This window comes from Haemaphysalis longicornis, unplaced genomic scaffold (genome assembly GCF_048455015.1).
Source record: "Haemaphysalis longicornis isolate Haplotype H1 unplaced genomic scaffold, Haemaphysalis longicornis Haplotype H1 scaffold_12, whole genome shotgun sequence".
NCBI lineage: Eukaryota > Metazoa > Arthropoda > Arachnida > Ixodida > Ixodidae > Haemaphysalis > Haemaphysalis longicornis.
This window is the reverse complement of record NW_027526225.1, coordinates 102,501,480-102,514,948: the sequence shown is the minus strand read 5'-3', so window position 1 is coordinate 102,514,948 and position 13,469 is coordinate 102,501,480. Positions and strand designations below refer to the sequence as shown.

Sequence of the window (13,469 nt, the reverse complement as noted above, 5' to 3'; positions counted from 1 at the left end):
CCACAAGTGCCTCATTGACACTTTAATGATTGGGACAGTACTTCTCGAAGTAGGTAATATTTACAATTACCTAATTAACTCTCGTTAAAAAAAAATTACTGGCGGCTACTCCAGTGTACTGGAAACATTATGCACTAAATTTTCTTGAATTAATGCCATTTCTCTTTTTTTTTTTTTTTTGAAATCTTGGTGCACAATAGTTGGACACATTTGCAAATGTGTATCGACGATTCGCTATTTAAAAGAAAGAATCCCTAGTTAAGAAGCGAACAGACGACGTGCAAGTTAACACAAGACGCGGTGTAGCTGAGATTTTTTCAGAGCGTTTTCTTGTCTCTGTTCCTTTTTATAAATGTCCGCGTTCTTCATCGCGACTTCACGGGCACCCGCCATTTCGGGCATACTGCCTGCCGAGGTGCGGTATGATCTCTGGCAAACCAGACGTGTGGTCTCCCGGTTGTATAGTTCTCTTTGCATTCTCCGCTTGAAGTCGGGCAACTTCATCATGCATGTATTCTCGCATGCATAGATCTTTCTGCTACAGTATAAAGAGGCGAAGCACCGACTACTAGTGCAACCGTCTCCTCCTCAACGAAAACAGACATCCCTCCTACTCTCTTTCTTAACCAAAAAGAAGACGCCAGGTCCATCTGGTTAGGTGAGACGGCTTTTGTGCTTGTTCGCGCGCCCGTCGGCGGAGTTGTTTACATATCTCGCGGTGGTACGCCTGTCAGTCGAAAGCGAAAGTAGCGCCCTCTCTCAATCCGCCGCGCAACAAGTGGAAGGTGCATATCTTTATTCGCTCCTTCGCGGCATCCCTACACCGCCCCGTATCACAGCCGCCTCTTCGGAGCAGTCTCGCGTGCATTTTTTTTTTAAAGGCAGCTTTTGCATCGCCCTCCGCCCTCTTCAAGCTCCTTCTCGCATCACGACAGTTGAAGAAAACAGAAACGGAAAGAAGACGAAAGTGGCGGGCGAATCTCCTCGTGTTGTAGCTCCCATTTGAGTGCCAAGGCGAGCTCGAGAGTGGCTCTTATTTGCGGACGCCGCGGACAGACGGGGTGGGCGTTCCCGCGAGCCTCACGGACGGCTAATAGCGCGAAACCGCACGCGCCGAATTTGGGTGCTTAGCCAAACGTGGATGCTACTTGGGACGAGGCATGCGCGTTATCGCCGTCCATCTACGCTAGAAGAAAAATCACGAGCAAACAAGAACTAAAGAAGGCAAAAGTACTGCACTTCTTCGTCCCATCTCACGTGACAGGTTTTGTGAGGAAAGTGACAGCGACGCCCGGAAAATCCAACCAATGCTAACAGTGCAGACAGGCAACTGGTGTGACGTCTTCACTAAGGTTGCGCGTCTATTGCCATATATTTTATGAAGGCGGCTATTCCCCCGTTTTCCATGCCACCGGTATGCCAACCCTTGTGCGTCGGGAGCGTATGCACAGACCGTTGTTGAAATTCCGTTCACCTTATGCAATAATGGTGTCGATTCAACAGCTGTAGCCTCAGCACGAAGATAATAGCTACCATGAGACGACACGCACGTAAAGTTGCGTACAATAACTCGGAAGTGAGACTTATTTTATTTCCGACGTGACGTCCGCAGAGGTATACATATATCGTACCAGGATGCGAACCTGGAAGTTGTCTGTATAATCTGGACTACCCACGCAAGACCGGATATTGCAGTGTTACAGTTGTCGGCTCACCTCGTCTATACAGAGCAGCTAGTGTCATCGCCTGTAGCTGCGTATTTTCATTTGATGGAGCAGTTCGCGTGCTCGCAAGTACAGCTGTATACGGAAATTCAGATAAGATTGGCCGTAGGCAACTGATGGGTTGTTCTATAGGCCTTACATCTTCTGCGCCTGGTAAAATGGCGATTTCTGCCGTCAGTAAAGTTTCGAATCTCGATACAAATCACGTTTTTATTTGACGAATTTAGTTTCACCTCAGTTGCTTTCTTACAACCTTCCAGCTTAATTTTTTTTTCTGGGACGGCGATTTGGGGTATACCTACACAGACAGACAGACAGACAGACAGACAGACAGACAGACAGACAGGCAGACAGACAGACAGACAGACAGACAGACCTCAATTTTCCGGTGGCGTCATAAGAAACTTGCCGGTTTTAATGAGAACATGAAGGCAAAATATATTTCTGTCTTATTTCAAGAGACGAGCATTTGGCAAATTCGCCCAAATGCATTCCTGACCCGAACGACGCCGTTTTCACACGCACACCCACTCACATACATACAACCCCCCTCACACACACACATACACCCCCACACGTACACACACACACACGCACACACACGTACACCCCCCCCCACGTACACACACACACACACACCCACACACACACACACAAAGAAAGCAAATATTCGCGAGGTTTCAACTTTTCCCATGGGAAAATAGAATAATCAGTGGATCAAATTCACGATATGGTTCAACCAGTGCGATCAAGCGAAATCATGGTTAGTATATGCAATCTCGCAGTCATATTTACTGGCAGCAGCGTTTGTCGGGGACTGCCAATCGCTCATTTTCCCAGTGACGTCCCAGGGAGGGTGCGAGGAACGCGTTGCTAAGCTGCCACTCTTTCACCCGTTTTCCTTCTGGCTCGATTACTTACCGTATGCGTCAAAGTAGGCCTAATTTATATTCGGATGGGGCAATCGTCAAGATCCACAAAGCTCGTTTTCTATATTCACGGTCCCGTCGAAGGTGGAGCATCAGCTTGTGACAGGGAGCACACAGGTATCGGCCCTTACGAAATGTGGTCGACGGTCGCATATAGGAACAACAGAACATCAGAAAAATTTACACTTTTACTGCAAGGGCACCCTATTTGACACTCCAAGCAGGCTGAAGTCTCCAGTTTTCGTTAGAAAGCTTCTTTTCTCCACTATGGCGCCATAGCTATATAAAAGTGCGGGGCATGCACCCACGCGCGCGCGCACATACGCACACGTACGCATACATTTTATATTGGTCTATACAGGTAAATTACCCCGTGTTTTCCACACTGTTCATCAATGCTTTTTGCTTCATAACGGTTTTCATTAAGTGCAGCCATGTAGTGCCGCCTATGACGACATTGAAATGAAAACTTCGTTTTTAAGCTCAGATAATTCTACGTGTATACGATGCCAAGGCAAGGGCGACCCTTGTGTTCAGTGAGGTCAGTTAACCATGGAAACGTCGAGAATGTGCACTACAAAGGGGGGGAAAAAAAACACGTAATAGGCGCAGTACCAGAATGCGTGTGGCCTTGGAACATGCCACTCTCCATTTTCAAACTGTTCCTTCTTGAGGACCGGTTGAAGCATTACTTGGTGAGCGCGGGCTCTTCTCGTCTTGGTGTTTTTTTTTTTTTTTTTTTTCTGCCCTTGCTTGAATGCACGCTCACCGATTACCACCCCGAGTGGGATGCTTGTTCGCGCGGACGGCTTCCCGCTGATAGCGGTTCGAGATCGGGACGTAAAATTGATTACGGAACAGGTTCGTCTTCGGCCGGCTGCGGGCCTTGAGTGCACTTCGTTAATATTCCGACACGAGGTCCCTATCGCGTGTGCAAATACGGACATGCGTACGCAACGAGTGGACAGAGGTGAGCACTATTTTTTCTTGTGGTTTGTTTTGTTTTTTGTTTGTTTGTTTGTTTGTTTTACTTATTACAGCGAAGCTGTCTATGTCTAGTTTCTGAATATTTTGGCGTCCGTGCAAAGAACAGCGGGGACAAAGAATTTAATCGTGCAGCAAAGCCAACTTTCTGGTGAATGCTCTGTAGATCTCAATGTAATATCTTGGAAAAAACACCATGCTGAAATTGGCTGCTACGACGACTCTATCATTATGTCGAGTTTCATTTACCTGTCATAATTAGTTCACAGGTGAAGTTGTAAACGTTGCGGCATTCCCGTCTGCTATCATTACATGGCCGTCTTCGGAGGGAACATGTTTGCAGAAAATCGTCTGTAATTTTTGTTCAATCAAAACTATCCTGAAACAAATTACATCACGATAAGCCGCTAAGGCGAGTCTAACTTTACGTCCAGTCTTATTTAATTTGCTTAATTGCGTCGTTCCCAGTGAAGTTGTACATATGTTTATCCGCTTGAATAAAACTGTAGTCGTTACAAGTTTAATTCAGCTAATTAGCCGGGAAGTGTGCTCAATCGCAAAATACAACTAAAGATCGTTTGTTTTGTGCCCTCCTTGCAATGCACGCCGGTTATACTGGGGCGGTATTCCTGTGTTTTGTCCCTTTTGTGTCCCTTTCAAAAGTGTCTCTTTTGAGCGAGCCCTGATTGGCTAAAAGCGAACAGCCGGATGTGACGCCATGCAAGCACGGCGGAGCTATGAGCCGTGGCTACTCGGAGCAGACGATTTTTCGTCGTCTTATTGTTGGTTCGCTCGCGGAACAATAAACACATAAAAGATACTCTGATACGGTTTTAGTTCTTTAAAATTCGTTTGCAAGAACAGTTACGGTATTTGAATCAAAGGCCCACTGCTTAACCGGAAGTACGTCACGATGAAAGGGACTCAAAAGGGACGTTTTCAAAAGGGACAGTTACGAGAATACCGCCCATGATCATTGCTCTTCGCTAAGTGTAAGGGCGCTGAAATAATATTGATTTTTCTTGCTTCAGGAATGCCCCCGGTAAACATCTACATTTGAAGAAAACATTGTTCTTTTTTATTAATACTTTAATACACGAGAACAGCCCGTACTTTGAAAGTGCTGCCTTGTCATAAAGAAATCTTATTTTACTAATAATACCACATTAAAGCGCGACTATTAATACCACCAGTCGCGGTGGCGTAGTGGCTAAGTCGTTGGGCTGCTTTGCCCAAGGACGCGGGTTCGATTCCCGGCTCAGATGTAAGAGGGAAACGAGAACGCCAGTGCGTCGATATTTCGGCGCGCGTTAAAGATTTCCAGGTGGTCAGATTAGTTCAGAGCCCTGCACTACGGCGCGCCTCATAGCCCAAATGTAGCAAAATTCACCAAAAGCTTTTAGCTTGTGTATATGTATACAGGGATAAAGAAGGCGTGCATATTATGAAAAGCAATTCGCTCTGACATTTCATAACGCCGCGCATTAATCGCAAGCAAACATAGAGCAACAGGAAAAAGCAATGCCAAGGCCTCTAAATCCCTCCTACACTCTATAACATCAAAGACAACTGCCGGGGAAGGGGGGGGGGGGGGCATTAAGCATTGAAAATCTATTATATGCGTACTCGATAGCCACTGGAACGACCGGCCGTTAATCTAGCGTGCAATACAGTACATTCTATACAGAAGACGAGCGTATACGCATACACAAATGCCGGCTCAGATCACAATCGGTGTATACTTAAGCGCCAACGGATCACCCCACTCCTTTTTCTTTGCTCTTCCGTTCCGGGCGCGTGGGATTAATCGTCCGATTTATCTAACGCAGTACGTACGTGCGCGACACGGCGGTCATCGGTGCCGAACCGTATTCCCTTCACTTGCGTCCGGTTGCTCAACCCACGCTCGGCCGTCCCAGTGGTTTCCTTCATTTTGTTTTTGTTTTTTTTTTTCCTCTCTTTTTACGCTGTGGATCGAACAGCTGTGGGATGCGATGGCATTCGGTCCGCTGTCATTCCTGCATCGATTGCGCGCGGTTTGTGGGCGGATGCCCAAGGTGACCTTGCGAAAGGTTTGACTTCGGCGCTTCAAGCTCCTTGCCTTGTTTGTCCCGTGCTTTGATTCTTACGGGTCTCGCTTCACTGCAGAAAGTGCATTCCAGAGAGAAAATTTTGTGGACGAATGAAATGACAAAATGACTTAGAAGAGCTGCTTCATATATTTTTGTCACACGATGTGTATGCTCGCATGCTTCTTTGGTGTACTGAGATAAGATTCGTTGAGATAAGGGTCGCCGTCAAGGCGAAATGTATCTCGGTGTCAGTATCTTATGCTTCAAGCACATGGAGAGTCGTCCACCGTCTTAGCTGGAGCAAAGCTTTGCCCAAGTTATGATCTCCTCCTGCCTCGGCATAAAATAATATAGTGCCAACTGTTGCATTTCTCTGAGGTTTAAGGGGTCACTTAAGTCCTCGACATTCGTTTGAACAGTTTTTCAGCAAACTTTGTGAGATATTCTACGCTAAAGTCGAATTTGATGTTCCAGCTAAGCACGTGGACGATCGTATACGACGATATTTATATTCCGCAATCCTATTTCGAGGATCCCTGCCAAGGCCCGAATAACAGTATACCCCCTTGAGGAAGCAGATTACTCCGGGCTCTCCGTCGCATCTTAATTCTGTTAGTCGGGTTGGGGTGGGGAGGTAAGATGGATGCCAATCCTGGACTATATATATATATATATATATATATATATATATATATATATATATATATATATATATATATATATATATATATATATATATATATATATATATATATATATATATATATATATATATATATATATATATATATAACACAGAAATAAGGGTTGGCAGTCGAGAAAACCTCGGAAAGCAAAGGGGAGGATGTGGTAGATCATTGAAACAGATTAAGAATTTGGAAAGAAAGAAAGAAAGTGAAGAAAAAAAAAGTGAAGAAAAAATGCCCGCCAGGTGGGATCCGAACCCACGACCTCCAGAATACCGGTCTGGTGCGATAACCACTACGCTACCGGCGGGGCGATTTTCCCATTCACTTTCTGGGGTATTTATGTTAGGTATGTTTGTTTCCTGTGCTTGGGGGTGGTAGCCAGCGCCATTCGGACTAATCGGGGTGAAGGGGACCTTCTTTCTAACCCCCGGGTCGTGACTCGAGTGTCTACGACATGTCCAGAGTGGTCGACCAGCTTTGAACCCTCTTAAGCTCCCTTTGGCAACAAGACTGCCAGAACAGAGGCCCTCGCTATGCATGTAGCGAATCAGAATAGGAAATGAGGGGCTCGTTGAAAATAACACAGAAATAAGGGTTGGCAGTCGAGAAAACCTCGGAAAGCAAAGGGGAGGATGTGGTAGATCATTGAAACAGATTAAGAATTTGGAAAGAAAGAAAGAAAGTGAAGAAAAAATGCCCGCCAGGTGGGATCCGAACCCACGACCTCCAGAATACCGGTCTGGTGCGATAACCACTACGCTACCGGCGGGGCGATTTTCCCATTCACTTTCTGGGGTATTTATGTTAGGTATGTTTGTTTCCTGTGCTTGGGGGTGGTAGCCAGCGCCATTCGGACTAATCGGGGTGAAGGGGACCTTCTTTCTAACCCCCGGGTCGTGACTCGAATGTCTACGACATGTCCAGAGTGGTCGACCAGCTTTGAACCCTCTTAATATATATATATATATATGAGCATGACCGAGTCTTGTGGGCAGGGAAACCCCTCTCCCCGCAAGTGACGCCCTCTACCAATTCCCCACGGGTGATTCACAACAAGTACAGAAGGAGCTCAATTAATGTGCAAATTGGACGTGTTGGTACATACATAATACAAAGATAGCAGCGCGAGAAAGTACGTATATTTTGAGTTTCATTCACAATAAAATCATGTGAGTTCAGCGGTGTCCTTGCCGTCTTCTTTCCGTACCTGCCTTTCTTTTTCGCGCTCGTACCTTTGAATTGCATACACAGGGACGATTGTATACTTGTACTTACGGGCACATGGTCCAGGTTCTTCTGGAAAATAAATAGCAGAAAAAGTGCGGGGACGCACGAACGCAGATAGGGATCGATAAAGTGAGAGGAGAAGACGCGCACTGGGCAGTTTTTTTTTTTTTTTCCTTTTTTCGTGGCGCTTGGTGATATTGCCACGCAGCGTATTAAAGGAGGCGTACAAAAAGAAAGATAAGAGGTGAGAACAAGGTAGGAAGTAAGGACAGGAGGAGGAGATAAAAATCGAGGGCAGACGAAAAGCCAGAGGAGCAGAATAACAGAAGGATATAGGTCGATAAGAAAGCATGGAGTCCGCTTTTGTGCGGGCACTGCAGTAGAAACTTGTACTATACATCGTGACCGGCCCCCTGTGGTTAGAGCTCCTCGTGCAAAAAGGCGTAACGATTAATGGTCTGCGACTTAATTCCGTATGAAAAAACGTACGTAACGCATGTTTGTGCGCATCACCTCTAATTTTTCTTATCATAGTAAGGCTTGCAGGATGGAAGTGTTCGTCATGTGGCCTCGATGAAGAAGTTATCAAAATGACACGAACACCGAAAAAAAAAAAGTGGGCGCATACAGAGGCACTGAAAATATCAGGGTTAATTGTGAATTTCTCTTCTTAAGGGGTCTGCAAGAACTCAGATCAAAATGAAACGTGGTGGTCATATCCTTACGCTCGCGTCCAGCCCCCCCCCCCCTCCACACCCCCCCCCCCCCACACACACACACACACAATAAACATACTATACATCCATGTGAAGTCCTTGATACTTCCTCTCCCACTTAAAACTGCACTATAATCTTTGAGGAGAATGAATCCCATGGTTTCACCCCTTTGATTACGATGACTTATGTACGTACGTACGTACGGACATATTTTCATCTTGCTCGAAGCAGGCTGATACATCACGCATTGTGAGAAAATTTTGTCTATAATGTTTTTACGCAGATAAAGCTTACACAAATTACAAAAAAAAAAGGTTCACGAAAACTTATGCTCACATTTAGCAACCAAGATCTTGGAAATTTTCAGTCGAATCATACATGCATGCAGACGGCACGTTTGAATTATAAATAAAACAGCGATCATGCACCATTTACGGTCTTGAGTAAAATAACCACGATTAATGTTGTTTTATTTTCCAACCAACAAAAACGCAACTGGCTACGGTCAACAAGAAACAAGCAGGCCCAACGCATAAAATTGATTCAGGTTACCTAAACAATGAGCGTTTTACTGTTTAATTCTATTCCCATTCTCCTATGCGACACGGCAAGAAACGCTTAACGAAAAATCCCGGGCCATCTCCACTAGCGTGAAACCTGGGTAGGGGCGAAGCATCCAGTGTATAAGTGTATTCTTGGAGCCTTGAAATTTTCGCCCACGGATATGAAACCATTACGGGGAAGAGGTACACAGCTTTGCTGTAAGTCTCGTGTCTTCAAGCCCGAAGCGTTCTAGCGCGAGGCGTTGGAAAACGAGTTTCCCGGTGCGTTCTTTTATACGCGTTTTTGCCCACGGAGATGAAACATTCTAGCGCGAAGCGTTGGAAAACGAGTGTCTCGGTGTGTTCTATTAGTACGCGTTACGTTCTAGCGCGAGGTGTTGAAAAACAAGTGTCCCGGTGGTTTAGTACCGTGACTACATGAGACGACGACGACGACAGGAGACGCCGACAGCCCGAGCAAGGGATTTCGCCCATAGTATTTCCGCATGACCCCTTTTACAGCATGCAACGCCAGTCATATTTGCCCGATATCTGCACCAACGGAGCTGTTTAATATATACTGAGGCAGTTCAGAAGAATGTACCCCCGAATGATTTTTTTTTTTTTTTACAGGGGCACGAGGTCTTGCTTTAGACCAAGTGTTGCATCTCTCAATACACATACAGTAAACCCTTATTATAACAAATTCACTTTATTCGACATCTCCGTTTGTTCGAGGTTTATCATGGTCCCCACTGCAGTGCATATTAGAAAATAACCTGTACAATTATCGAAGTGTCGATTATAACGAAGTCAATCTCCTGTCCCGGGAAGTTCGCTTAACGAAGGTTTACAGTAGCTTATTTCGAACAACACGCTAGACAACGCGATGACAGCTATAGAAGCAAATGAAACTGCGGCATAGCTGATTGTCGATCCCGAAATTAAGAAATAAAGCTAAACTATGCAGTGGCCACAACATGCTAATCAGTGCAAACAACTTCACGACACCGCTCAGTTGAACGGCACGCAATTTAACGATCGTTCAATTTGGGCAATTCATTCGACTCCGCCCAATAAATTACTCAAAACAAGCACGTGACTCAATAATGGTTCGACTGTGGTGTAATGGTCCCGCATTGATTCGTATCTGTCACACATATATCCAGCACATCGAGTGGAAACCAGCTCCAACCGGTATTGTTCTTAAGGAAGTTCACAACTTCGTCCGAGTTCCGCATCAAGAAAGGGTCGACTGCAGGGGATTTCTCGAGTGTCTCTAAGGAAGCTAGCAAAGACCCTCTGCCCAGTAGATCGGCCCTCCACGACTGTCCTGAATGGCTTGCCGTCGTTGTGCGTTTTCAGCGCTAAGAAAGCACCCAGACCCCGTCTGTAACTAATTTCTTTGGACAGGCGGCCTCTGCGAGGTTCCACGGAGTAGCTCGTGAGTAAGCCCCCAAGCTCTTGCTGAAAGTTGTTTGCCATGTATGCTTTTTTTTTCTTCGTGCTGCAACTTTTCAACCACGGCAAAATTTCCAGTCTTGTCCGTGTGCAACTGCCAAGGTCTATTACCACGGAGGTTTTCTACGGCACTTTCGAGATTCAAGACTAATCTCGGTCAGTTACGCATTCAGGCGCCTACACAACCCATACTTGTCGTATTCTGGAGCACAGCTGGCAACAATGTGCCCTATAGCCAGCCCGTCTAATGGCTTTGGCTGCGGTTTAGCTGCAAACTTCAACCTTCGGATACCTATCTTTGGACTTTGTCTGGCAACGCTGACGGTGTTGCCGGAGATGGGCCTATTTTGGAACTGCTTGCCGTTTTCGTTTTATATGGACATGCACAGGACATGCCAGATGTCCTGCATGTCCCGCAGATGTCCTGAAAAGCGCTGGACATGCACAGATGTTGGTGCTATCGTACAAGATCTGAGAGGACCTTCCCCCCTTGCGAAGCTGCCCATTCCAAGTTTATCAAGCGCGGAATAGCATATCCCTGCCCTTCGCGAACCGGTACGAAGTTTTTCTCAGACCATAGACAGGAAAGTTGTATATACCGTTTAGGGGAAAAAATAGTAGTACGTTGGGTAGATATGTTCGGATCTTATGGAGGAAAGTTGATATACCGTATGGACGAAAGAGTATATATGAAGAAAGAGGATATACATTTTCACATAATTTAGAATACAACAAGGTGCCACTAGCACCACATTCACGTAGGGTGTACGTTTTTTTCTTTTTTTCTGTTTCTGGAAACGTTCAAAGAACATTCACCTCAGAACGCATTCCAACGGTTCTACAAAATGCAAGACAATCGGCTTGTGTTGGTTATAAACTTCACATGCATGAAACCATTGTGCTTGGCAATAAAGAACAGACTCAGACGCTTGAAAGTCAAATGATTCGCTATGTTGCCTGTACCATGCTGGTACCAATTTCTGCTAGACTGACATGCTCAATGCGCAGGGAGCAGTTAAACTGGAAATCCCTAAAGTGTTGAAAGTTATGTCACATGTTGTATCGTACATGTTACAATTTACACGGGGCGTGAATTGCTGCTAAAGAAACCTCCAAGGAGTTTCGACTTCTGTACCTACAGACGTCGAATAGTTTTCCAAACATGGTTATGGTACACCCGTTTGTACGCCCCGCTTCCAATTTTAAATGAAGAAGGCATATCATTCACAGGCAAGCACCAGGTCTGCCCATCCATCCATGAGTGCAACACGCGGGGCAGTGCCCGTACAGGATACGCAGTCGCAATGCATTGTGGTATAGAAGATGGCGGAGCTGGACACGCTCCACCAGAAGCTGCAGACCACACGTAGTGGAGATGCAAATCCAGTCGTAAATCCATTGTTACGCGTTGGCATCTGCGAGGGAGCGCCACGCCAGAGTTGCGGTAAGGAACAGGCGCGTTTACTCACGTCCTGGAAATCAGCCATGTCGGCGCCCACGCTGGTGGCCTGGGGCGCCGGCAACAAGAGTGCAGCGCTCGTCATGGACCTCTCAGGGCACCGTCCGGACTCGTCTCCGGCGACGACACCTGGCCGCCATCTTGCCGCCGAAGCTGGCTCCTCTCACGTGCAAACAACGTCGACCTCGTCGGCTATCCCCCCTCGAAAAACGGCCACGGGAGCTCCACGCAATCGCACGACCAGCGGAACGCCCGGAGCGACACTGGCACCCCAGTCGAACACAGCGCCGCCGCGCGTCGTCCGCCGCTTCCCCCTCCGTGGCTTCGTTCGCTGCTCCCGGCGACGAGCTCGCCCCTCCTTCTTTCCTCACTTCCAGCTCGGCTCCGCACTCCCTTCGCGGAGGATCCGACCAATCACGGCTCGCGCTCAAGAACCGGAGCCCCGCCTCCACTTGAGCCGAGGGACGCCCGGGGGGGATTCACTCCTCCTTTGGAGGCGCTCATCTGCCTCACGGGCGCGCTTTTTGAGTGTTTTTTGCGCGTCTCGCTAGCGGGAAAGGAGGCGCGGCTGAGCGTTCGTTGAAGCTCGCACGCGCGCGCGCGCGTGCGCGCTGCCATTTTCCTGACGTTGCCGTGCCGTCTTCGACGCGGCGTCATCGCGGCGGTCTGGAGTGGCCGATTAAGACGGGGAAAATTGAATAGAGGAAAAGAAGTCGTTGCGCCGGTGGAAGGAAAGAGGACAGGGGGCGAAGGGGAAGGAAGAAAATACGATTTTTCGGAGCGACGGGAGCGGAGGAGGCGGACCGCCTCTTTGTGCGTGGGAGCAGTTTGTCAACAATGGTAAGATTCACCCCCACCCCCCCTCTCTCTCCGACGCTCTTTGGATGCACTTCCATCGGTGCCAGGACGGCAGCGGCGGCAGCAGCAGCGACAACGGCGCTTGCGCGCCAGGACTGTGGTTAAGGGCCATTAAAGGGCGCCCCTACATTGCCTCGCAGGGGTCGTGTAGGGGTCACCGAGCCGCTCCGCTGACAGTTTTCTTCGTCTTCTCGCCAACCCCGAAGGGCGTGTGTACAGAACGCAGGGGGTAGAAGACGTCGCCGAAGCTGCTGCTGCTGCTACTCGTCGGACGTGCGGTGATGTGGCGCGCTTTGCTCGCGTGCGCCGGTTAGCCCAGGACGACGGCTTGTCTCGCCCGCACAAGTATGCTCGTTGTGTGTTTGTGTATGCGTTGCCCGCGTACGAAATTTGTAGTTTGTTTTTGTTCTTGTGTTTCGACTGTGCTGCCTCGCCGTCATGCTGCGACGGGACGCTGACGCTGAAGGACTTCGCGCCTGCTTGCCGAAGAATTCTGGATGCCTTGGCGGAAGACGTGGCCCGTCACTGCTGCGAGCGTAGATGAACGAAAACCCGAACACGCGTACGTAATGACTACTGCGGTACTGTGGATTGTAGCTTATGAGAAAGCTTCTTTCGGCAGTGCAATTAGTGTCTTTTGTCGCGTTGTGTACTTTCTTTTGTAGAGAAAAGGTAGGTATTATTGAAATCGAATTTCTTGCGTGTTTTGCGACGTTTAAGGACCACCTACAACACCTTCTTCAACTTTTTTTTAGAAATAAGTAGTGCATTTATAACGTAGCCGGCAAGTGCGTAAAGTACCTAGAC

The 13,469-nt window shown here is 47.4% G+C and overlaps 1 protein-coding gene across 2 annotated transcripts in view; it reads right to left on the bottom strand.

The window, feature by feature from the left end:
• The window catches only part of LOC144163132 (uncharacterized), a 60,663-nt gene extending 48,482 nt beyond the window's left edge, over positions 1-12,181 (bottom strand). The window contains exon 1 of one of the 2 annotated variants that reach the window (XM_077693947.1): positions 11,815-12,181. In XM_077693947.1, coding sequence (XP_077550073.1) covers positions 11,815-11,889 — 75 coding nt within the window. In that variant the 5' untranslated portion in view covers positions 11,890-12,181. The remainder of the gene's footprint in view (positions 1-11,814) is intronic. The other variant, XM_077693948.1, reaches the window with a different exon arrangement.
• Between the last annotated feature and the right edge of the window lie 1,288 nt (positions 12,182-13,469).